We start from the raw sequence: 14,740 nt of genomic DNA, 5'->3' as shown, positions 1-14,740 counted from the left end.
ACACTCCCCAATGACACGCTCCGTCTCCCCAGTACAGAAGTTTTTGGCACGTGCACAGGATACCATATTTTGGGGGTCTGGCATGAAATCAAGGAGAGCAAGCGGGCAGGGCATGCTTCTCAGCAGCTCTCCTGGACACAGACGTATCCCCAGTTCAACAAATGAGTTGAATTTGTACCAACTGCCCACAGGCAAAAACAGCTCAGAGCAGAATTCAGCAAAGTGCCACCTTATCTATTTAGAGATACTATCAGCATTTTGTCCCTACCATTCCAACTTCCCCCCCCCAGTTTTTTTCAACAGACTGTTCAAATGCCCTGTACCAGTGACTGCAAACAGCCCTGGTGGGAGTCAAGCTATTGCTTAGCTCCAGTAGCATGAGCTGCATCATCTCTCTGCTGCTTTCAGCAGCTAAACTCCAGTGCTGTGACAGCAGGACTACTCCCTCTTTTACATTCAGGAATAGGCTGATGAATGCCTCCCCCGACAAGGAGAAGAACAAACCTGTTATTAGTTGCTGTTATTTGGAAGTTAGAAAATGCAAGAGGCAGATTATGAGAGTCAGTCAAAAGCTTACCTCCTTATGAACTTGTGTATTAGATAACACAATTATACCCCTTCACCCTATAGACAGCTGTTGCCTTGACCACCACTCCTACATAATAGCTTTCTGAATTCAAAGAGCACTCATGAAGCAGCATTACAACTATCTGGTCCCCGCCCCTCACTTACCAGCAACATGCCATTTCTGAAAGCAGGTTTCATTTTGTTTCCTGCTTATAATGCTAGTGACAGAACAAACATCATGCTGAACAACATGCTAACCCACTGTATGCTGATCAGTTTATAACAGCCCAAGTTTTGCCCATCAGGAAGGCTTAATACACTGTGCACAATTATGCTTATGCTTAAACACACAGAAAACACTTTTCACCTCTATCAGAGACAGTTTACAAAAATTCACTAGTTCAGCCTCAGCACCCCTCTGAAGGAGTCAATTACAATCCTCCTTTTAAAACTGAGGCAGTGAGGCTAGACGACTTGACTCAGGTCTCACTGGATGCACACCTTGCTGGGGTCATCTGATCTCAGCAGTCTTTCCTGCCCAGAGCAGGGGGGCTGGACCCAATGATCTCACAAGGTCCCTTCCAGCCCTAAACTCCAGTGAATCTGTGAAATCTGTGGCAGAGCTAGATCAAACTCTGCATCATGTCTCTGCCTACTCTTTTGTGCATCAACAGAGTATGGGGACCTTGAATTGGCCTCAGTCATCTCACTGATAACCTTCCTATTTACTGGAAGACTGGCAATCCTGCAATACAAGGATGACAATGCCAACAAACAGGACGCAGGAGGCTAACTCAAAAAGTTAATGTATTTTCCAAAATGCCCGGTAAATAAAATTTTTAGCAAATCTTATTTCCAGTCTTGAAAACATTTTTGAAACTAGGAACAGAAAGTGCAAATTCCCAGGAGATATACCTTTATTTTGCTGAGTTTCATTTGGATCTTCTTGGACACCAGATCAGACCAATACTTTTCACCTAAGAAATCCCAAAATATTCTTCCAAGCAATGCATTTACCCATGCCTCCTGTTCCTCTTCTTCAGCTACAGGGTGAGTGTCTGGCAACTGACAATACAAAAAAAACAGGTCATTCAGCCATGAAAATGAATCTGATCCTCAGTTCAGACAGACTATTTACTGCTTAGTATTTCAGTATAGGTTAACTATCAAAGTTAAACCCTCAGGGTAAAGACGAACTGTCATCTTTAAAGTCTTGTCAGGGGTCATGCTCAATTCTAGGCTCTGTGTTTGCTAACATAAGGACATTTCCTCATGCAGACAAAACCATAGACAGATTTTAAGGGCTTTCCTAGCAATGGAGGAAGGTTTTCGTGATATCAATGGTTCATATAGGTATAATTTTAAATTTTCCTGGCAACAATGTTCACTTGGTATGAAATTACTAAACTTTTTTAGCATGTAGTGGGCACATCTACACGTGATGCTATGTTGCTGTAGTGACATGCTATGGCAACATAGGTCATCACTATCGCAACATAGCATCGGCAGGCACAAACCATGATGCCAACGCTACATCACTGTAGTGACAAGTTACCTCGTTATAGCATACTGGTATAGCAATGTAGCTGCTAAAAATAACTGTGCGCCACCAGGACAGCACAATAATTGCTGTTACTTCCTAAAGCAAGTACTAAATGAAGGCGCAGTAACAACTGTGCCATGGGAGGTACATGTAGGTGTGCCCCCTAGGTGATAGACTTTTAACCAAGGTTTAGGCTCTTTCCTGTGCGCACACATGCTTTAGTAGAATCTGGGAAAAAACAAAGAACAAACAAAAATAAATTAGCTAAACATTTTTAGTTTTGCTCAGGGAAAAAATAAAATAAAAAAATAAAAATAAAAAAAAAGGGCAGAGCAATAGAGAAGATGAGACACACTAGGAAGAAAATCCTGTGTGTTCTTCCCCCAGTCCTAAAATCCAGTTATGGAATGACTTTTTAGGAAGGACCTACACATTTTGCCTGTGTGAGACTGGAGACATGGAAAGGTTTCTGAAATAGTTGGTATTTACATATTTATTCAATTTCTTTTCACTTGTCGAATTTCTGTTTGAATTCGTGCAAGAATTCAGATCCAGGGAGTCAGAACTCTTGAAAACAGGAAGAATGTATTTGATTTTTCCTTGAACTCTTCCCTCTCGGTTAACTTCCAATATTAAAAACTGGTCCAGTCTTTTCACTTTATCCCTGGACTCCATGTTCTTGATTCATCACTGGAAATTACAGCTCAGATTACTCAGCAGTTGACTCCTAGATACTTTTGTTGTGAAAGGTCAGATGTCAGAGACCTGCTAGTCATAGAAGACACAGTACTTTAAGTTCTCTGAACGGGGGAGAGGATCCATTCAGTAAAGGGGTCCCAGAAGAGAACATTTAATTCACAGGAGTGTGAAGGAACAGCATTTTAGGAAAGTACTTTGGACATTACACATTTTGGCTATGAATGAGGACATGGGTGTGCATATTCTCTCCTCCCTCCAAATCTACTCACAAGAAGTTCAAAGAAACATGCTGCCAGCCCTTCACCCAAGTGTTCTTAAAACAAATGCTTCTTGCACTAGATCTGGCCTACCACTTGGAATGTAGTGACATCTCTTCAGGGTAAGGACCTTCTGTACAATACCTGCAGCAACTGCAGGCTGCCCGTGATGGGGCTTCCAGGTTACTATGAAAACTGGGCTCAGTGTGCTGCATAGGAGCTGGTGAACAGCCCCGTGCTGAAGCACCCTCGTGTCCCAGTCAGCTGGGGCAGAGTCCACACATGTGCTGCTGTGCATGAAAAAACTCCGCAGCAGGGAAGTGCATATATTTATAAGTATTACCCTGCTGCAGAGTTTACTAGCTGTGTACTAGCATCTACTAGCACCCTAGTACGTGCACTTATGTAGATGCTGAGACACTTACCGCACAATGAATTAGTCAACTGCATGGTAAACATCTCATGTAGGATACACCCGATTTGTTGTTCTTCCAAATGCATGTGTTCTATTACTGGATTTATTAAATGATTACCTTAAAGAAAGGCATCTTATAAAAACCTATGCATGGGCAATTTTCACACCCAAATTCCAGGAAAATGCTAACAATCTACCTGGAGAAATTTTTCAAAACCTTTTGACAGAATGATATGGCCATTTTATACATTACCTATTATTTCTAGTTTAAAACAAATCTCTGGTGATATCATGTCTTAGTACAAAACATATAACATTAATTGCATATTTAAACTTTCAGAAGGTCAAAACCATCTACCATATTTTTCCACTCATTTTTTAGAAAAAGCTATCCCAAGATGGTTGCAAGATGCTTATTAATACAAAGGTATGAGTTTTGTTCAGTTTTTAAAAGGCAATATCCAGCTCCAATGCAATTAACAGATCTAGCAGCAAATATGATGAAAGTTCTTACTCTGAAATATTGAGAGACTGTGTTCTAAACAGCTGTAAGAAAGTTTCTTTGTATTAAAAATCTAGATTTTTTTTTTTATTTTTTTTTTTAAACACAAAACGACCCAGTTTCCACAGCACATAAGAGCTAACAGAACTTTAGCAATCCCAGATAGAGCCTGAAGGACTGGAAGCTGCAAGAGAGACCCTTATAAGAAAACAAAATATGACGATTTGGGTTACTGAGGAACAGTCATGGATCACCCACAATGCCATTTTTACAAAGTCAGTTTTCAGAACAAAATAAAGTTAAGCTTCAAAGCTGACATGCTTCTATTGTATGTAGGGAAATGCATTACAAACCCACAAAAACAAACAATAGTCTGAAAATGGAAGTGAACCTTAAAAACATCTCAGCGAAAAAGTACCTTCTTCACAGCAGTAGGGCTGCTGTCTGCACTGGGGACTGGACTAACGGAAGGACTTCTACTTTCCTGTGGAACACACTTTGCCATGTACATACTATAGTCCAAAAGCATTTTTTGTCGCACGCTGCCTCCCAGGTCCTTTTGCTTAGGCAGAGACGCAATTTCTTCTGCACTTCCTTTGCTACTGCTGCGGCTGTGCGTGAGCATCCCAGACTGACTATTGCTTCTACTGTGTGCTGGCAAGAACCCTAAACCAAAAGGAGCAACAGTCATTACAAAGCATCCACAACAGATTGCCTGATAGTTGGTAAACTGTGAAGTAGCAAGCAAGAGTCATAGCAATCATTTTTGTGACACTTGGTTATTTAACAAGAAGGATAAATAACTGTACAGGTATAATTCGTTTCATAAAAGGTGAAGTTCAAAGGAGCACCTTTCCCCATTCCCTTATATTTGTATTTCTGTTTAGATTGCTTTAAACTCAAAATGCATTAAGCATTTAGAATGTTCATCAGCACCACATGTAACTGACGATTAATTCCTGAGTTACTTAATCCACATGTAACCAAATTTATGGTAATCTGTAAGAAAAACCTTGGTATTTTAAAATAGGAGGGGGAGGGAGGACACAACGGGGGGAGAGAGAGAGAAGAAATACAAACTAACATTCAAGTATACTGAAGTTACTTACAAAAACGAGCTTAGATTTTCAGTTATCTGTGCTGGGGAATGCTGAAGGGAAATACAAACTTAAGGGACCACCAACAAAAAATCTGTATCTACAAGTTCAAAGTTTAAACTTGTAATTTAAGAATAAGGGTCATATAAATTAAAAATTCTGATTGGAATTAAAATCCTCAGGAAAAATGCGTAACGATACTACCTTTGAATCTACAGTTCAAGAAGCAACAATCCAGACATATTAACTATGTATTTAAAAAAAGAAGTTTTAATAGAGAAAAGATGGGTGGGAAAAGGATCGGATTCAGAAATCAGGAAATTTATGATTATCAAAGACTGGTTTAATTAACTACTTCAAAACACTGGATCCCAGCTTTAGAGTATCCATTAAAAAGCCCTCCAATCATGTACCACATTTCTCAGTAGTTGGGAATGAGAAATTTTATATGAGAACATTTACTACATTTAACTAAAATATCTTACCATAAATTTAGACCACAGAAAAATCTTGGTATTTTAAAACAGAAGGATTGGGGGGAGGGGGGGGGGGTCAACGAGGGAGAGAGAGAGACGAAATACAAAACTACCATTCAAGTACACTGAAGTTACAAAAACAAAACAAAAACAAAACTCATTCAGGAGCACAGGACTGAACCCTGCCAGTAAAAATGTGAACATCTTCACAACAAGAGGCAAGGATAAAGAAAATTAAAGCAGATCAGTTTTAATACATACATACTATAAAAATCTTATGGAATAGCTAATTTTGCATGATTATGTTTGGATTTGCTTTCCAAGAGCTAATACTTCAGCTGGCTCTTTACAAATCGAGAGTAGCAAGACAGTTTTAAGGACACTTTTTTTGTAACTGGTGTAACTGCATTCTAAACTATTTATTTGTTTAAAGAATAGATACAGTTACTTATAGAAGTCTAGCTAATTGCCCAAGAAGAATGACAGATTTCAGGGAGTGTTTACGTGGAGCCCCCTCGCACCCCACTTACCCTTCGGGGTTGGCCATGTAAAGACTCCCTCCACCACTGCTGCTGCCACCTCCTCCTTCAGTGTGGGGACTTCCCCCACCCACCTCCACCTCAGGGCCAGGCAGCTGGGGGAGGCACCACCACTGTGACCCCTCCTCCCCTCCCTCCCCTGCTGCCAAGCCCCAACAACGGCTGCCACCATCACCACCCCCCTTTGCCTCCCCCAGCCCTGCGCCCACACATCCTCCCTCCCTCCCCACTGCCTCCCCCTCCATGCCAGCTGTCGTCGGGGTCCCCTTCTGACTCCCTTCCGTCCCTGTTACCCAGCCCCAACAACAGCCGCCACCCCACCTCTCACTTCCTCCTGCTGGCTGTTCTGGGGGGGCAGTGGGGATGGGCAGCAGGGGAATGCCACAACCATGACTCGCCCTTTCGCTCTCCAGCAGGGAGGTGTGGGAAAGCCCCACTGCTTGGGCAGCCAGGCCGTGTTCGCTGCCAGCACAAACTTCCCCAGCAGTGGCTCAAACTTGGGCCCACGCAGCCAGTCGCCACCTGCCCTCTCCGCAGCACAACTGCAATTGGTCAAAAACATTAGACAGACAGACAGACTAAGCCCTTATATATATATTATAGAATCATTACCTGGTTTGTTTCCACATAAAGTAAATGGCTTCTTTGCTTCCAACTTTAACTTGGAAGCCAGAAGGAATCTCCTAAACCATTCCTCCTTCTCCCTACCCGTCCTTCCAAAGAGGTAAAGCGCTTGATCCTTCTGTATAGTGGACTTTGCTCCATCCTGAGGTTTCTTGGATTCTTCACTGCTTAAGTCTATTTTTTCTGCAGATGACTTTTCTTCCAAGTTCTCTTTATCAGTCTGGGCCTTAGCCATAAAGTCATCTTGTCTAGCAAGTTCAATGCAAATAGGGTACTTTTTATTCCAAATTCGCTTTCGTGCCAGACTCTTGGGAACCAGATAGATCTGTAGGCCAAGTTAGAAGGTTATATTAATTCATTTAGACCTTCTCTAGATGCATCTTATTCACTCTAATTAACGATCAATCCTTTGCATTATGCAAAGGAAATAGCATGACGGAGGTCTAGTTCATAAGCCTACTCCTGTGATACTCTGAGTTCAATGGAACTGCAATGATAGTAGGAGGTTGCACACACAACCCATTGCAAAGTCATCAGGCTCAAGTTTGATAAGTCCTCTGACAAATAAGTGGAGGCACAGTGATGAGCCTTGTTCAAAAGGTTTTGCTGGGGCAGTTCTTACGACTGCAAGAACCTAAACACGTTAGAGTGTCTCAGCTTTCATTTTTCCGCTGAGGCAATGTTGTGTAGGGAAGACCTCACCCCAGCCTATATCCCACTACAAAGAACTGCCCACAAGGAAGTGGCTCCAACAGAAAGAGGAAGATAACGTAGCAGAACTGCCCCTTCTTTCCATCCTCCCAGTCTTCTTCTGCACCACTCACATGGTTTGTGAATCCTCCTGCTTTTGGGACAAAGGAAAGACTGTGCCAATCTAAAGCAAGCAATTGGTTGTACGCCTCAAAAATTGCCATGTAATGTTCCTGTATACACAGAGAATGATGCATAGAACTCCCACACTGCACAGTTACAGGAATTTCTGCTTTGTGTAGGACTAAAAACCTGCTTATTTACATAACACTCAAGCCCATTCTTCTTGAGTTATTTAGCTCTCCCTATGGTGGGCAGGACATGAGAAAAGAAAACAAAAAATAAAACAAAATTGATATACATAATAGCATATTAATAATGTAAAGTACTGCAAGTCTATTTCACTGCAAAGACTTCTTTATGGGAAACACCAGTATAATCTAATGGGGAACAGCAGTAAAATGTAAGAAACTCACCTTGCTGTCTGTAAGCTCATAAATTTTCTGGCTGATGTAGGAGACATCAGGTTTAGGCTCATTGTAAATAGCCCTTCTGGAAATATTTTTATTGGGTTTTGAAAGTCTTAAGGTGCTTCCTTCTAGCCGCACATAAACAGAGTGAGTCAATGTAGCATGATAAGTTTCTGGATCATAATTATAAATTTCATTCATCCATCCCTAGAGAAGAAAAATACTTGTAAGTTATTTAAATTATTGGCAACTTGACAATACAAAAACTAGACATTCAAGAGTCATCAAAACCATTTGTAGCAAGGCAGAGATTTTCCCCAATTCAAGCCACATAAAATGAATACAACAAAGGCACAAGGGGTCTACTACAAAGAACTGTCCTCAAGGAAGTCCCCAGAGATAGGGACACCAGATGGAAGTCCAAGACTGTACTCCTACCTCTAGCACTGGTCTTCTTTGCAAGTTTGGGCTAGTTATTTCTGCACATACCAATTTTTTTTTTAAATCAGTCCAATGGGATAACTATTTTAATCTGCTTTTATTAAAATGCAGCAAGATCTGTGGATGCCAAGCTCTACTTAAATCAATATTTCCCCCTTAGCCTTTTAAACGTGTTCTTAATGACTCCTATTTGAGGCTCAAGAGCCTGCTCTCGGGACGTGCCAAACATCCTCATAGCTAAAAGAAGTCAATGACAAGTGGATAAGGGATGCTGTGCCCTGAAGAAAACTACCCAATAAAAACCTTGCAGAAGGTAAGGTGGGACGGGAAATAAAAGAAATAGGAAAACCACATACACACACACATCTTGCACAAGCCACCATATCAAAGAAGTCTAACATGTTACTGCAACACGCTACGCTACTCTGTTAAAAACAATTTCCCTACCCAAAACCTGCAAAATACCCCTCTGCTTCAGTGGCAGCTACTGCCAGAGTCTCTCAGAACAGACATCCCATAAGTTCGTGAGGACTCCTAGCTATTACAGCATTAGCGATACCTATCCTCTGTTCATTTCATGACTTTCATTAAAACCTATGAACACAATACTGGGAAAAGTTAAAGCTTTAAATGTTCGATAGCAATTTTGAGTCACTCAGCTTTGATATTTCAATTAAAAATCCACCACCACACCGTTTTAGAGATAACCAGCACCAGAACTAGCTTTCTGGAGAAATTTTAGAGTTAGGTTTTGCCTAGATGGAACATGTCCAACTGTTGTGTAAACACAAGCGCATTAAAGGAGACAGTCTGGTTTATAACGCACACAGCAGGCTTGCTGTTCGTATTAGGCACAGATACCCATTTCCTTTCTGGAAGTTATTAAGCCAAGAAATCTGAGCAAAAATTTAGTTTTCAGTTGAATTTCATCCAGAAATTCCAGCTGGACTTATCAAAGCACAAGGACACCATGTGACGTGCCAGTCAGAGCAAGTTATTTACCCTATGCAAACACAAGTTATGCATGCAGTCCACAGACATCTAGAGAAGCTTCCATTTGCTCCCCATGAAGTTCCCCCATGAACTCCCTCTATATCACTTGGTGAAATCAAGAGGCATATGGCCATGCCTCTGGAAGTGGGTCTCCCCTTCATCCTTTTCATCCACATCAGAGCCAAGGCCAGATCTGTCTTCAGAAAGCCTCAGACACTTCAAAAGAAAAAGAAGCTTGCATGTACATACACACATATACTTTCTTTCTTTGTAGATTCCCATAACAATTTTGCCTCAAGTCAGTCACTTGTTACAGTTTCGGCAATAACTGGAGAAGTGTAGGATCTTTCCCTTATCCTGGTAACCTTTCACAGTGGAAACAGATTACAAATAGCAACTTCATCATCCCAATTCTCAGCCTGCCTCTAGTACTCAAGCAGCTGAATTGCCCAAATGATTTGCGAAGGCTGAAAGATAACAAGAGCTCTGGATGGCACTAACAACACTGTCATCACTGACCACGGGCGAGATAGAACCAACTGGAGCGTTTCACAGGCAACACTTACACCAGCGGAGAGTACATGGCACCAAGATGATGCTTGGCTCGCACTCCCATTTCGTTGTTCTGGCTGTAAAAGTCAAATAACACTCTGCCCATCTCATCCTGACAAGCTAAGACAAGGAGTGAGAATCCACAGATGACAGTTTTCAAGAATGGGTGTTAGTAATTACAAAGAGTGCAAACAAGCACCTTTAAACAGAGAAGTCAACTGCATAAACATAACTGTTTTATCTAGCTATTTACACTGAATCTCCTTAGTAGATGAACATCTCCATGATCGATATTATTGTGAAAGCACACCTGAAAGCACTATCACCATCTGTAAAACAGGCAACTGGGGAAAGGGGTAGATTAAAGTTAAAGCTACTTAACCAAGGCCAAGGTCATACCAAGGCTCACAGTGAGTCTGTGGCAGAGCAAGAAAGTGAACCCCCATCTAAAGTCACAGTTCAGCAGCCTATGTACCTGACCTTCCATCCTGTCCATTCTCTCCACTATCATGATGCCAGTATCAATCAGCGTTCTTCTGTGATGGAGTAGCAAGTCTGCATCACTAGACAATATTTTTGTTGATAACACCACAGCGGAAGATTGCTTAACATTACATCATTACCAGTAGGAAAGGGACACCATTGAAGATAGTCACATTTTCCCCAGAGTAACAGAAATGTCTTTCAACTAGAAGACAGGCAAAAAAGGAGGACCGAGACAGGAGAGATGCGCCTAGGTTTCCACTGTTTACATATTCCTCCCTCTGTCTCTTGGCTTGGCAGGAAATGGAATGAGAAGAGCCCTACACTGCTTTACTGATCTTTGACATGTGCTAAGGCTTTACATTTACAGAGCTAATCCAGTTATTTTAATCAGCCAGTCAAACAGAAATGCTTCTAAAAATTCTTGTACTTCTCATTCCTTTATTCTCTAAATTCAATACATGAGGGGGCTCATTTTAATATATACTATTTTCCCTGGAACAAACATCAGTTTACAGGAATTACAGGAATGAGGCCATTATTTTCAAAAAATGGACTTTTCACTGCCTAACCCCAAACTGGGGCAATCAACCAACACAGTTATTGCACAAAACTCAAACACTAACAAATAACTTGAAGTTTAGTTCAAAGAACAAAGCTAAGAAATCCAGATCTTATTACTCCAATATCTGAGATACAATCTAAACATGATGCTGGTAGAACACAGCCCATTCTTTACTTCTAAACCAGCAAAATTTCTTTTTACACTCAATTATTAACTTCATCGCTGTGAAATGTCTTGAAAAAGTGGTTCACCAGTAGGTGAAAAACCTGTATGGTTTGAAACCAGAAGAGAAATGTTTGTTAAATGTTCTGGGAGTCTGCCCCTATGCAGATGCTTTCCCAACATAAATTAGGGTTCCTCTTACTGTCCCAAGTGGATCTGCTCTGTAAGATCCCGCTTCACAAAATGTAAAATTATGTGAAAAGCTCTTTTATTTCCCCCCCCCCCATTTCTCACCTTAAAAAAAAAAAAAAAAAAAGGTCTTTCCAAAATTATTGTTTCTGCAAAACACTCCCCAGGAATCCAGTGCAAGCTTTCGATTCCAGGCAACTATTTTGCCATGTGCCAAAACACAAAATTATTAGGCAGCACTTAAAATACAGCAACTTTGAAGTCACAATCCACTAGTGACAGACAGCTTATTCCACACTATTGGAACAATGGGTTTCATTACTTAGAGGGAGAGGCGGGAGTAGGGACCGTTTGTTTTTTCATACTCCTGAAGCAGTTAAAAAAAATTAAAATAAGAAATTTGGTAATTCAGGGAGGACAATGGCCACAGTCATATGCTAGTTTGCAGCTGTTTTCCATTTGCACTGATCCTGTGATCTCCATCTGCAAAAGGTCAGCAGTTCCCTTTAATTCCCAGCTGGAATTAGGAGAAAGTGTTTAGTTATCAGAAGAACTAGGCTGAAAAGGTCTTGTTAACCATTGGGTGAAACTGTTTAGGAAAGGTCAGCCACATTATTCATACAACTAGATGTACCAATTTATCAGCTAGATGTTATTAGACAGTAAAAGAACAATTTTCTGGTTTGACTGAAGGATTCCCTCCTCCATGTTGCCAGTATTAACTCTCCTTTGAAATCAAACAACCTAAAGAGTGGGGGCAAGAAACTAGCTTTCTGACAGAATTCAGTATTTTTGAGTGATGAGGGAATGTGTATAAACTAAAAACGTTTGCGTTTCAACCCAACCAAATCCAATAGGATTAGTAATATGATCAAGAGTTGCAGAGCAGACCCTTTAGGAACAGACATTAGTAAAGTTTTTTTCAGTACAGCATAACATCATAAATCCAGATATCAAAAATACGGAATTCTCAAAAATCTGGCACTTCTAACAAATACACCAGATCGGGGAAGTAGCGGCGGCCATTCCCAGAGCAGTGGAGGAGGAAGCTTGCACGCGGTGGCTGCTACCACCATCCACCACCCTACGCCACTGCTCCCAGACTGGCCTACTCCCCCCCGCCCCAGCTCCACGACCAGCTGCTGCTCTGGTTTAAAAAAATCCAGAATTTTCACATTTTTGGTAGGTGCTCAGTCCCAAGCATGTCAGACTTATGAAGTTATACTGTATAATAATTTTGGGTCACAGGCACACTACAACTTAATATGACAAACCAACAATGGTTCCAGTAGAGCCAATCTACTCAAAATATCAAGTTTACTGCACAAAGATATCTCCAAGCTCAGTAATGAAAGCTAGCCAGGCTCCATGACAAGCCAAACTTCAGAACATCACTTCTTTAAAGAAGTCACTTGGAAATCTTTCCAAAGAGATTGATTAACATCCATTAGCATTGAATTAACCTCATTTTAAAGGTCTCCAACTGCCTTCAAGTTCTCACAGGCATTATAACAGGCTGCTTCCACCCTTTTGCAACAAAATTCATTTCAAGAATATTGTTTGATTGAAAGTGAAGAAATATATTGCTGTGTAAATGGTAACGTTCAAGTGATGTCACGGCTGTGACGGCCCAGGAAGTGCGAGAGCAAGGATTTCTGTGGGCAATACCTTTTATTGGACCAACTTCAAGGTTCGTATGGGACTTAGGCAAGCTTTCAAATGCAATGCATTCTTCCTCAGGTCTGAGGTGCTAGGACCCTGACACTGCTCATCTCCCCAGCTGCAGACAGCATTCGTCCCCATGGTGGCATGGGGAAAGCAGTCACAGCTGGCACTCCTCCCCTCCAATTGCCAAATGCTGTCATCAAAGCCCTCATGTCCCTGGGCTGGATCAAAGGTTCTGTGGGCTGGATCCAACCCATGGGCCATAGGTTGCCAGTGACCTATATAAAAGCACAAACACTGCAGAATAAGACTTGTAGTCTAAACTGCCAAAAAATTAGAAGAGACTTATAGTGAGTGTGTATTTACATTCAAGGGATGTAATGAAACTGTTAGATACAATTTGATTGCCAAAACCTAAGTGACCCACAAGAACAGACTGTTGCCAGAGGAATACCAGACATATCAGGCCTAGCTCACCCCTGGTATAATTAATTCTACCAACCTGAATGGCATTAAACTAAGAAATTGGTCTTTTCTTCCAGACTCAGCCTATTATTTTGAAGGCATATGACCAACTCATTTATTAATGACAGGCTTGGGGGGGGGAGCACTATAGTGTGGCATTCTAAGATTTAAAAAAAAAAAAAGAGAAGAGAATTATGTGCCAAGGGACAGTAAAAAAAAAGAGAAGAGAATTATGTGCCAAGGGACAGTCTTTGGCAGTTCTGCTCCTCACGCTGAATCCAGTTTGGAGATGAAACTATTACTGAAGTCTGCCATTTCTTCAGTAAGGTAAGTACGTTTGATACCTTTGAATACAGCAATTTCCTAAAAGTGTAAGCCAAATGCTTTGAGATTGGTCCTGCATTTTACTATACATTTGTACAGGGTCTAGAAAAATAAGGCCCTCAGTTCCAATCAGAGCCTCTGGCCACTACTTTAAATACAAAACAAATAAAGAAAGATTATATTGTAATCACCCTTGCTCTTCTCTTGTGTAAAAGCCACACCTTATTGTGCTTGCTTTTGAAGCAAAGTTCATCTTGCTTTTCCTATCTACACACTTATCTGATATCTAGAAGTCAACTAATTTTTTACAGTTAGATAGCATCTTCTGTCCGAGGCTTTCAACATGCTAAATTTAACATTGAAACACCTGTGAGAATTGCTATTTTAATTATATCAAAATGGCTACAGAAACAGTATATGATTTCTTCAAGGAAACCTGCAGCAGGGTCAAAAAAACAGAGCCCAGATGTGCCAATATCTGGTTTTGCACCTTAACCCCAAAGAACACCCCTTCTTCTGCCCCTACCCCTCTGCTGACTAAGTCTTCTGAGGTTTATAAAAGAGCAAAGGTACTTCCAGGGAAAACACAAAAACAAACAAACAAAACAGAACTTGCAGTCCTCAAAAAAAAAAAAAAAAAAAAAAAAAAAAAAAAAAAGTTTTTTAAGTCTTTCCTTAGCTGAGAATATTTTACTTTTCCCTTGTGGTTTCTGTATGATATTTATCTTCCAATAAAAATATGGGGTTTTGAGGTATGAAGGGATTAATTTGGGTTTATTGTTTTTCTTTTAAAAAAAAAATAAAAACAACCCTACACACAAACACTAGTCAACCCACATAACAGATTGGTCAAATTTTATTCATATTAAACAATAACGTATGCTTGCCAAGACAATCCAGTAATACCATTCTTTAGGAAGAATTCTCTGTTTCAGCTGCTTCAGTAGGTTTTAAAAGATCTC

General features: G+C 40.7%; 1 protein-coding gene across 7 annotated transcripts in view; it reads right to left on the bottom strand.

Moving 5' to 3' along the window:
• TEX2 (testis expressed 2) overlaps positions 1-14,740 on the bottom strand; it is a 118,906-nt gene that overhangs the window by 30,782 nt on the left and 73,384 nt on the right. For all 7 annotated transcript variants that reach the window (XM_019494210.2, XM_006271217.4, XM_006271216.4 and 4 more), the window contains 4 exons: positions 7,946-8,146; positions 6,708-7,044; positions 4,402-4,649; positions 1,483-1,632 (listed from right to left, as the gene is read on the bottom strand). In XM_019494210.2, the coding sequence (XP_019349755.1) occupies positions 1,483-1,632; positions 4,402-4,649; positions 6,708-7,044; positions 7,946-8,146 (936 nt within the window). The remainder of the gene's footprint in view (positions 1-1,482; positions 1,633-4,401; positions 4,650-6,707; positions 7,045-7,945; positions 8,147-14,740) is intronic.

This window comes from Alligator mississippiensis, chromosome 8, assembly GCF_030867095.1.
Source record: "Alligator mississippiensis isolate rAllMis1 chromosome 8, rAllMis1, whole genome shotgun sequence".
Taxonomy (NCBI): domain Eukaryota; kingdom Metazoa; phylum Chordata; order Crocodylia; family Alligatoridae; genus Alligator; species Alligator mississippiensis.
The sequence above is the reverse complement of the archived record's forward strand: the minus strand, read 5'-3'. Positions and strand labels throughout refer to the sequence as shown.